Source organism: Helianthus annuus, chromosome 2, assembly GCF_002127325.2.
Source record: "Helianthus annuus cultivar XRQ/B chromosome 2, HanXRQr2.0-SUNRISE, whole genome shotgun sequence".
NCBI classification, from domain to species: domain Eukaryota; kingdom Viridiplantae; phylum Streptophyta; class Magnoliopsida; order Asterales; family Asteraceae; genus Helianthus; species Helianthus annuus.
The window spans coordinates 149,591,747-149,603,240 of NC_035434.2; the positions used below are offsets into that span (position 1 = coordinate 149,591,747).

General features: G+C 34.3%; 1 protein-coding gene and 1 long non-coding RNA gene across 2 annotated transcripts; both read right to left on the reverse strand.

The window, feature by feature from the left end:
- Positions 1-696: 696 nt before the first annotated feature.
- Positions 697-5,950, reverse strand: LOC110924183 (DDB1- and CUL4-associated factor 8). The gene is made up of 5 exons (XM_022168222.2): positions 5,622-5,950; positions 4,725-4,976; positions 3,561-3,704; positions 2,348-3,037; positions 697-1,034 (listed from the first exon to the last, which is right to left on the reverse strand). Exons 1-5 carry the CDS (start codon positions 5,742-5,744, stop codon positions 795-797), a joined length of 1,449 nt encoding a protein of 482 aa, XP_022023914.1. The 5' UTR covers positions 5,745-5,950; the 3' UTR covers positions 697-794.
- A 3,862-nt stretch (positions 5,951-9,812) lies between these two features.
- On the reverse strand, positions 9,813-10,821 carry LOC110906767. The gene is made up of 2 exons (XR_002573883.2): positions 10,420-10,821; positions 9,813-9,936 (listed from the first exon to the last, which is right to left on the reverse strand). It is a non-coding gene; the product is annotated as an uncharacterized LOC110906767 (long non-coding RNA).
- Between the last annotated feature and the right edge of the window lie 673 nt (positions 10,822-11,494).

An 11,494-nucleotide genomic window follows, 5' to 3' on the forward strand; every position in this document is an offset into this window, starting at 1 on the left:
TAATTAGTATGATATTGATTTTTATTAATATTTAATAATATTTACCCCATATAATTTATAAACTTGTTTAGTAGACAGGCACGAGCCAGAACTTCACTTATTGAGCTCACGAACCTATCATTTATATTACTTTTATTTAATATATTAACTAATAGATAATAAACGAGCCGAGCTCGAGCTTGAGAAACTACTAACAAGCCGAGCTCGAGCTCTCATAAGTTAATCAAGCTCGAGCTCGAGCCTTGTCAAGCTCGGGCTCGTCTCGTCTCCACCCTAATTAAAAATATTCTTTTAGAAAAGGACCACGTATCTTTTGTTATTTCATTATTGTTTTTTTAGAAATATATTTAACAATCATACTATTCGTAGTGGCTTGACGTCCCCTTCATTTAACGTGTGTAAGTCTGGTCCACACATCCATGTGTCTCCGCTTATCTCCCGTTATCTCTCTACCGCCCAAGCTCTTGGGGCCCCTATTTGTCGCCCATGGCGCGGTGTTTAGCGCTAATAGGAGGCTACATGGCACCAGGCGCCAAACGGAACCATCGGCCTAATTGAGAAAACAAATGTTCCTTGTCAACTCAACCCGACCATATCACTTTGACTGTCGATCCTTGTCTCACAACCCCGCAAACTATAAACAAGGTGCGCAATGTTCGGATCCCAACCCGTATCAACTTTTTAGACCACTCTACATGCACAAAACTACTTACCGGCTTTATTTAACAAACCATGCATACTCGGCAGTCGGGTTCCCAAATCGTAGCAAACATTTTACAACGAGTAATGGAATATCAAACGATACTACACTCGCTCGAATTTCCATCCTCTAAGGAGCCATCATGATCGGCGAATCCCAAGACATAAGCATCGCTTTCATCTTCTTCATCACTTGCAATATCCTCTCGATTGTGTCTTCTTTCAATATACGCCATTGCTTGTCTTCTGTGAAGCCTCAAAACATGCATAATGACATCAGGAGTAAGTGTGACCCGCGAATGATCTTCCCTGCCTCGCTTGTTTGACTCCATAATCTGTTTTATTCAAAGATTTAGATTATGATTTAGAGATGTAAACAAGTTGAGCTGCTTGTTCGCTGCTCGAGATTGCTTTGCTAAAAGCTCGAATCGAGCCAAGCTTCTAAGTTAGAGCTCGTTTAATAAGAAGACTCAAGCCGAAGCTTCATATATACGGAGCTAAACAAGCTATAATACACACACACACATACATAAAATAAACATTTTTTTTTTATAATTTAATAGATATGTAATTACATAATAACTATTATTATATGGGGTGCGAATTAAACCACAAAGTTACTTGAGAACTTTGAGAAAGCCACTATCAACCAAGCAAATTTTTTTTCAACTTTCTTTATTGTATAAATATTAAGAAACTAAAAAATATATGTAGATTGACAAGCTACATATATGTAGCTCATATGAGGTGTGTATATATATGCAGTTCACGAGCTAGATATATGCAGCTCGTCGATCTACATTTTTTTTAGTTTCCGTAAAGAATAGTAACATGTAAAAAAGTTTTAAAAAATTAAGATTTTGCTTTGTTGATAGTACTTCTCTCGGTTCTCAAGTAACTTTAAAGTTCTCACATGATCATTATCCTATATACATAACTATGATAAAAAAAATAGCTCAACAATATATATTATGTTATATTGTTATATGTAGAAAATAAAATAGATGCAGTTTCAAGTGCAATCTAACGGCTAAAGATCAAATAGTTGATCAAATACTCAAAGGGAACCAAAAGGTTCAAGAACAATGTTCTTCAATTATAAATCATCTAAAAACTAACAATGAACCCTAAGATCCTATTTATAAGGTCATCATCATCATCATACTCGGTAAATCCCACCAATAGCAAAGCTAAGGTAGGGTCTGAGGAGGGTAAGATGTAGACAGCCTTACCTCTACCCCGTAGGAATAGAGAGACTGCTTCAAGTGAGACCCCCCGGCTCGATATTTATAAGATAGGTATCATAATTTCCTTTTAAATTATGATTCCTAGATTATGATTTATAAGATAGGAATCATAATTTATAAGGAAACTAAATAAAAAAGATTAGGAAATTAAAATTCAAATAACTAATAAAAATAATCTTGAATATCTGCATAAAAAATTAATTAAAAAGTAATAAATAATAAAAGAGCAGGTTTAAGCCCTCGTAAGTCAAATGAGCCGAGCTCAAGCTCTTGTAAGTTAAACAGGCCAAGCTCGAGCTCGGCCCGACTCGTTTACACCCCTATTTACGATTGTAACAATCATTTTTTTTTATAATCATATATAACGCATTAAAATTTTTATAAATTCTGGAAGTTCGTACCTCTTGTAAATCATGAGGCAGTGGAATAGTATTATCAGCAGACATCGGAACCCAAAGCTTTATATTTTTCTCTAATCCCGAAGAAGCAAGAACAGGGATACTAGGATGAGGCTCCACTTGATTCACTATACGCCTATCACCTTCCATTACGCGTACAAGCTTACAATCTTTCTTATTCCATATGAAAATATGCCCACAATCCGACCCACTCATAACATACTCACTATTAGGCCCAAAAAAACTAACCCCTTTAACCGTCATCGAATTCCTATGCCCCGAATACATCCGTGGTTCTTCCAAATTCTCGTTCGAAACCGACAACGGATCGGGTCCTAAACCCGTATCCTTTTGGAATAAATAAATAAGTTCGTCGTTGTACGAAACAAGAAGCTCGCTTGTGTGGGAATATGACATCCCGGTGATGGAGACATCATGAGTTTTGATTAGATGTTTCGGGCAGAATGTGTTTACGGGTCGGTCTTGATTACTTGACGGCTGGTCCCATTGGAGTTTTCTAATGTCGTATACACGTGCGTATTGGTCAGAGCCTCCTATAGAGAAGTAATTAGGGTTTCTCGGGTCGATTACGATAGAATTTAATCTTAAACTGTTTGAGGATGAGTGGTGGTTGTTTTCTGAGAACGAAGAGCAACAGAATAACTTTGCTGAAGAATTACTTCGCAAATCGAACTGTAAAAGACGAGAAACAAGGTGTCAAAGTTTGAATCTTTGACTTTCTAATGGTCAAACTAATTATATTTTAAAGAGTAAAATGCCATTTTGTTCCTGAGGTTTGGCCCGTTTTGCGACTTTCATCCAAATGTTTTTGTTTTTCCGTGTCTGGATCAAAAAAGGTGTGAAATCTTGACATTCTCATCCGACTCGTTAACTCCATCCATTTTCCCCCGTTAAATGACGGGCATTTCCATCTTTTTAGACATATTTATTAAAATAAAAAACACTATAAGAAACAAAGATTCACCTCTGTTGGCTTTCTACCCACCCAAACCCTTTAATCATCACAAAAAAAAAAAAGAAAAAAGAAAAAAAAATGTCTAAAAAGACAAAATTACCCTTGACTTAACGTTAAAAAAATGGACGGAGTTAGCTAGTCGGATGAGAATGGCAAGATTTCAAACCTTTTGGATCCAGATGCGGTTAAACAAACTTTTGGACGAAAATGGCATTTTACTGTATTTTAAATTTAACATACATGTTGAACTAATCCATCCTCCCCACAGCTGTAAAATATGTGGGGGCTTCCAGGCTCAACGGCAAGCTTGTGAACGCGACCGTGATGTTTCCCTAACTTTTTTGTGTGGACGTGACCGTTCTCCCCTACCTGACCGAGTCTTACCTGAATGATAAAATACAAGGCACATAACCAGCTGGATGCATGTCTACAACAACCGTATTCTCAAATTCAAACACTATGAAAAAAATGATCGCCTTTTGTGTTGACCACAAGAACCCGTTAGGGAAAATCCACGCCCCCCCGCCAACACCCTGCTAAGTGCTAACCAGTCATTTATATAACTAAACTTGAAATGGATGATACATAAGTACATAACTACCAAAATATCAGCAAAGAAACTATAAATTACCGACTTATCATGTATAGATTTAATCATATTTCCATGCATCTTGGGAACTCTATTTCGTTTTTAAAAGGCCATCACGTTACTTCCTTCAAACAGTTGATAATGTGAAAGCCCTAGATCCAAGCACAATATGCACGTAATAAAAAGTGACTTAACATATGTATAATTGTATATTATAACATATTTTGTACATTGTTTAAAGGTTTATGAGTCGATGTCGAGTTCACTAAAACTTGGATTGGCAAACAGTCTTGATATCTTGTAAATCTCCTTGAGTGCTTTATCTAGCTTCAATCTTCATTTCTCACTTTCTTATCTTCTTTACAACTTTTTCTTAGCTTTTATGTTGGTTATTTGTACTACTATATTCTTCAATTTACCTTCTGTCAATACGATCCACTGATTATTGTGATTTGAGGTCGTAGTGAACCGTTTTTTTTTTATGATTTAGGTGAACAAATTTTGTTATTGATTATGTGATTATAGGGTCAGATAATCAGTTCCATGCAGTTGCAAAAGAACTGGTTATTTTTTATGGTAAAACAAAATTACATATTTACCCATTGTTTTAACCTAATTTGATATCTATTACTCTCATTTCACGTACCGTCTCTCCCTCATTACAAAAATGTCCTTTTTCTTAATTTTAACTTTTAATTCCCTAAATCATCAGAATTTGTCAAACGATCAAACATTTGATAATCTAACCTATACAATCATAAGATTAGAAGAATAATATGTTCCAAGATCCGAAGGAACTTGCATAGAAAACTCACCTGGCCATCAGCAGCAGAAGTTATGATTTTCGTGTCATCAGTAAACGGCATAATTCGAGCCTGAAATATATTATCTACATGACCAGAAGCGTATGAACAGACCAAAGATCTAGTTGCCACATTCCAGAACTTGACTCGTCTGTCATCAGACCCTGACACTAGATGATCACCGCAATAGTTGAATTCAATCGTGTTTACGCATCCCTCGTGCCCAATTAATTTACCAGCAAGATCAATCCTCTTTACAAGAGCCTGCAACAACAATCATACAATCATAACCTGATTTTCAATATGAGAAACACTCTATTACCATGTTTTATATCAGCTATCACTTAAATTGATTCTAGTGGTTGCTTTTGATGCAATCATAACTTTGAAGCAACCCTCTCACCACTTAACTTACCAGCAAAGATCAATTATCTTTACAAGAGCCTGAAATGACAATCATACAATCATAACCTAATTTCTACATCATCTATCAACTGAATTGATCATAGCGGTTGCTTATGATACAATCATAACCTAATTTCTACATCATCTATCAACTGAATTGATCATAGCGGTTGCTTATGATACAATCATAACCTATTTTCTCCATCATCTATCAGCTAAATCATACGAGCATAACCTAATTTATACATCATCTGTCAATTGAACCGATTAAATCAGTTGCTTATGATACAATCATAACCTAACTTCAACATCATCTATCAACTGAATCATATACATCGGTTACTCATGATACAATCATAACCTAATTTCTACATCATCTAAGTAGCCTCATAACCGTTAAATTGAACTGAATCACACACTGTACAGATCGAAACTAACAAATTGAAAACAATAACATCTGTATATATATATATATAGAGAGAGAGAGAGAGAGAATGAACGAACCTCGGAAGCGGAGATTCTGCGAGAGAACTTTTTAGGCGAATTGACGCCGATTTGTCGGTTGAAAACCTCCAGAATCTCATGTTGTGATGAACGTTTATTGTTACGTACACCGGTATCCTCCATTTTCGATTCAGTAGAAGAAAAGTTGGAGGATTGAAAGGTGTAGAATCATGGAAATTGTAAGCAAAGAATCGAAAAGGACGATGATGATGATGATAACAGTTATAGTGATTGATTGATGAACAGGGAGAGTTCTTCTTGAAGCTTCTATGTTGTGGCTAGTCTGTGTAGTCCCCCCTTCCCAGTCATTATATTCTTTTGGGTTTTTGTCAATGTTTGCACAACCGGATCGTCGGACTGGTCTTTTTACCGGTTCAATGGTTTTTATCTACTCGGTTTGTATCTGTTTAATAAGCGGGTGTTTGAGGTGAGTTTTTGATCGGTTTTAATAGATAGGTTAATTTGTTAACCCGTTTTGACATGTTTAGTTATCTTGTATAACTTGCTAATGTGATTAACATTTCTTGTGGTTTCTGGTCTAAGCGGGTTATTTCTGTTTGTTAAACGGGTTGTGTTTGAGGCGAGCTTTTGATTGGTTTTAGTAATATGTTGATTTGTTAACCCGTTTTGACATGTTTATGTTATCTTGTATGTTTGTGATTTGATTAGTTTATGTCAACCTGTTTGATACGTTTAGATATAAGTTAATGTTTTGTATTCGGGTTACGTGATTTTAAGTGTGTTTGAGGTTAAGGTTGATATTTTACACACGAATAAAATATGGGTTGTGTTTGGTCGACTTTTCAACCTGATACGACTGACACCTAACAGTATAACATATAATCAATTTTAACTTCAAAACTCATATAAAATTGTCTACTTATGAGGTGTTAATTTTTTTTAAATAACAATCTAAATCTACACTATTTATCTATAATAAGGCTTGAACTCTCACCATTTAAAAAATATTATTTGAACACATTGATACCATTAAGATACATCTCCTATTAACAACCTTTTTAGTCGTCTCTAGAATTGTGTATACTGTTTTTAAAAGTTATAATTGTTTTAGCCATGTGTGTATTTGTTTTTTTTTTTATTTATTACTAAGTATCTTTAAAAGAAAAGTGATGTTATAACCTATTTTGAATATTATCTAATGGAACTGAAATTTTCTTGAGTAGCTAAGTATTATCTTTTTCCTTGATGAATTAAATCTTACATCTAAATCTACATATTTTTGTCTACTATAGTCTATTTAATCAGGAGTGTTCCACATATCAAATAAAGGTGTCTGGTCTTAAGGGGGTACGGGGTGCCTTCGGGCAACCCCTTCGGTGAGTCGAAATCCCGATCGGGATTGTGCCGCCAACAAAGGCGGTGAAGAGAGAGAGGGTGGAAAACGGTGTGGGGTTACCGAAGGAGAGAGGGGAAAGGTGGTGGGGCCAGCTTTGTTTCAACCAATCAATGCTTTCCTTTTTTTTTTTTTTTTTTTTTAAAAAAAACCCAATTCACCTAATAGGGGAGTGGCGCCATCAAATGGGGGTGTTAGGGGAGTTTAAGAGGGGAGTTGACGTGGCACACGGGGATTGGTTTGACGTAAGAGAGGGGACTCACCTATTAGGTGAGCACCCCCTTCACCCTAAGAATCATCCATTATTCAAGGTAATAATTATATCTTGAATTTTTTTTGAAGTGGATATTTGACCAAAGTATGAGATTATTTATTCTAGATCAGATTTTATACTTATATTGAAAGGTTTAATATAGTGTTAGAACTTCTTAGACAAGTTTAACTTGATAATCTAGCTAGAAAATTAGCATGCGCGTAGGTGAAATGGGTAAAAATCAACCAAAATGGGTGTGTTTAGGAAAAAGGTTAATCAAGACACCAAATAATAATTAGACATGCTTAGTAACACTAATGAACATGTTTAAGAATTTTAAGTTAAGTGTTGTTGTCTTGGTACTGAAATTTAATACTAATAAAAATTATAATTTGGGTCACATTGACCTAACCAATGAGTTGGTTAATAACGAGTTAAATTATCTAAAAATATATCCATAAGTTTAGAATAATTGGTGTAAAGTAGAGTAAGAGTAACAATTTGTCGTTCAAAAAATAAGGGTTATTGGATTTTATCACTCCCAACTATTGGATATTGGCCGCTGCCACTCTCAACTATCACTTTGACTCTCATCACTCTCAACTTAACACTTTGTGTGTTGTGTCACTCCACAGGTGAACATTTCTTAATGTTTGACTTGTGTTATTGATGATATTAGGCTAACATTTTGTGAATTACTAATGACTTCATGTAAATCTGCTCCTAAAAGATAAAAGCGGATCCAAAATCCACTCAATCGGAGTGACACAACACACAAAGTGTTAAGTTGGGAGTGGTGAGAGTCAAAGTGATAGTTGGGAGTGGCAGCGGCCAATACCCAATAGTTAGGAGTGATAAAATCCAATAACCCAAAAAATAAATAAATAAGTGAATAAATATCCATAAGTATTTTGGAGTAAACATTATTCATTCAGTTTCATAACTCATGTTTTTAATAAAAAGTTAAGAGGAAATGGATCGGTACAGAATATTTGAAGAACTGGATAACAAACTTAAGAGTAATCAAGTCATGAATAATGAATGAAAATTAGTTGTTATGTATATATAAGTTAGTTTATTATGTGTTAATAGTTTTGAGATGTGTATTGCCTTGTAATATGAATTCAAGAGAAATTGGGATGATTATAGAATTTGCATAGAATAGTGCATTTTACTTGTTTTGAATTTGATAAAAGTTAAAATGAAACTTTTGTTATAAAAATGTTTTGAAATTTCAAGTACTTTATAACTTGGAAAAAAATTATATTGAATGTGTAATTGGATAAGTAATTGAGGGCTAGGTAATTGCATGGTAAAATGTTGATATATATGTTATATTGATATACATATTAGATTACATGTAGATAAGTAGCTTTTTGGAAACCATTAATGAATAACCATCTTATAAATTTGATTACATGTAATTAGGATCGGCTCTGAGGAGGAGCAGGTGGGCAACCGCCTAGGGCCTACTCTACTATGGGGCCAAAAATAGTAAATTAAATATATATATTTATAATTTTTTTCAAATAAAAGTCTATTATTATTTATTAAATTTTAAACCAGATTTAAATTAGAAATATCTCCATCTTTCATTATCAGTATCAACATCGATAATGCATGGAAACATGTACACGATCTCCATACACATGTGTGTCCCTAACTTCATTGTCTCCTCCTGAATTTCTAGGTATATATCGTTTTGCCGTTCAAAAAAAATATAGTGATCGTTTATGTTTTTGATTATGTTTATATGATATTTTAAAAAAAGTAATATATATACACACACCTGTATTTATACCTATATGTGTGGGTTTAAAACAATTAAATAATTAGGAACTAAACACTTCTAGCGTTTTACAAGACAAACAAAAGAAGGTAACAATCATGATTCATGCAGTGAAAGCGACATAAGAGATAAAGATCTCAACCATCCACGTATGTTCTTTTTATTCGAATTATATAACGTGTGCGTTTGATTTCATCCGGAAGACATGAAAAAACTTGCTAAGAGGCACGTTTTCACTTGCTAATCACGGGAGAAGGCTATGCTCAGCGGTTAAAGATAATGCTCCTTCAACTCGAAACCACAAGGCGTTCTCATGATTTTATTGACAGGCTTTAGATTGAAACTTGAGATAACTAAAAACATATTTAAAACTTATAGGATAAATTACACTTTTCGTCCTTTATGTTTGTAGCGGGTTGCAATGGATGACCTTTAACTTCAATAATTACAGTCACAATCCTTTATTTAGAAAACTCATTACACCTTTCGTCCTTTAAGACTAACCAGGTTAAAAAATTAAGTTAAATCCGTTCACTTAAGGGTATCATGGTCATTTCATGCTTTTATTTAAATATTTCTTAATAAATAAAACAAAAAATTACATATGTTTTTAAAATATAAAAAGTATAAAAAGTGGTTGTGAGTGGAGGAGAGAGAAAATGTTACTGTTCATCTGTATATTTGGGGGGACACTGTTCCCGCCCTATAATTTTTTAATATATTTTGAAAGTGGTTGTGAGTGGAGGAGAGAGAAACTGTAATGATAAAGGTATAAAAATATTATTTAATTGAAAAGGAGAGAGAAAATATAGTGTTTTTTAGTGTAATTTAGGGTGAAAATATGGTGGAATGGATGTGAATGCTCTAACATATCTCCCCCAATTTCTAACCCTAATCCATCTGCTTCTTTCTCCCGAGCCTGCAAAAACTCAATGTAAGCAACCTACGCAAAAGTTAAGTTCAACGAAATGCCAGAAACATAAAACAAAAGAATCATATATAACTACCAAAACCGAAAAACATAAGATTCCAACAAAAAGAAAGTACACTCACACACAAATCCCCAATTTCCAACTAAAAATCAACCAATATATATAAAATAACAAATTTAAACAAAAACTAATTCAAACTGAAATATCTTATGCAGCATCATATACCGAACACAAGATTCATACAAGACAAAGTAATTAGGCAAATTTAGAATCCCACAGTTCAGTATATAAAAACGCTGACTACAAATACTATAAACCAAACCATACAAGCTGTAAAAATCAAAACTTTAAACAAATAATAACATAACAGAGTCCAAAACACAACCATACACAAACAAAGAAGCAATATCTATATTACAAGCTGCTAATAAAAAGCAAAATTAGGTTAAAATATTGGTAATTGAACTGACTCTGAAAGTGATTCTGTGAGATTCAGGTAAAGCCGTAAAGGTTGTCCTTCATTAGGGTTAACAATTGAGTACTGACCAACAGTCATCGAACTGCTTTTGATATCTTCTGCTATACACTTTGTGTGACCCGATTCGATCTCGAAGCGAATTGAATGAGCGATTGTGGATAGAAGCCCTATGATTGCAATTAAACAGAGAGCAGATCTTTGAAGCTTTATAGTTGACAGATGTATTAATCTGCAGAAGATGATTTTGAGTAGTGATTTGGGGATCTAGCAAAGGAGGTTTCTATAGTGTTTCATATTTATGTTTTTTTACTTTCCAGCAGACTTTTGATCCATTGGAGATTTGTTGTGGAGAGGGAGAAAGATGTAGGAGATGGATTAGGGTTAGGAATTAGGAAAGATATGTTATATATGTAATTTTTTGTTTTATTTATTAAGAAATATTTAAATAAAAGCATGAAATGACCATGATACCCTTAAGTGAATGGATTTAACTTAAATTTTTAACCTGGTTAGTCTTAAAGGACGAAAGGTGTAATGAGTTTTCTAAATAAAGGATTGTGACTGTAATTATTGAAGTTAAAGGTCATCTATTGCAACCCGCTACAAACATAAAGGACGAAAAGTGTAATTTATCCAAACTTATAACTTAAATTTTGTGATAAAGTTCTAATTCGAGTCGAGTTAGACTCTAAAAGACACCCTAACAAGAATCAACCCGGATAAAGTTTTTGTTACACACCCTTACACCTGGTCAAGTTTCTCTTACACCCCTAAGAGATTCAGTAACTGTAGAAGGTCCCACAAACCGCCACATCAACGTTGCCTGGTGAAGTCAGCCTCCTTCCTCTTTCACAAAACTTACAAGTAGAACCAACATAACGTCCATCGCCATAATGACCTCTCTCCCGCACCTTCTCTCCTCGATGTCAGCCGCATCTTTGTCATCTATCTTCCACATTTGTGTCCGTGTAGGTTGGCAGAACCCTTGCAGATGCTCTTATCCTTGTTTCCATCATGTATATATCATGGGTTCGTGTGATACATATATAAAACTGAATAAATGAATA

Bases quoted from the DNA above. Each gene is read 5' to 3' on its own strand.
- LOC110924183 (XM_022168222.2), bottom strand. From the start codon at position 5,744: ATGGAGGATACCGGTGTACGTAACAATAAACGTTCATCACAACATGAG. The intron at 3,038-3,560 runs GTATGTTAAATT...CGTCTTTTACAG, and splicing joins AGGATGGATTAGTTCAACAT to TTCGATTTGCGAAGTAATTC. The intron at 1,035-2,347 runs GTACGAACTTCC...TGAATAAAACAG, and splicing joins TGCCTCATGATTTACAAGAG to ATTATGGAGTCAAACAAGCG.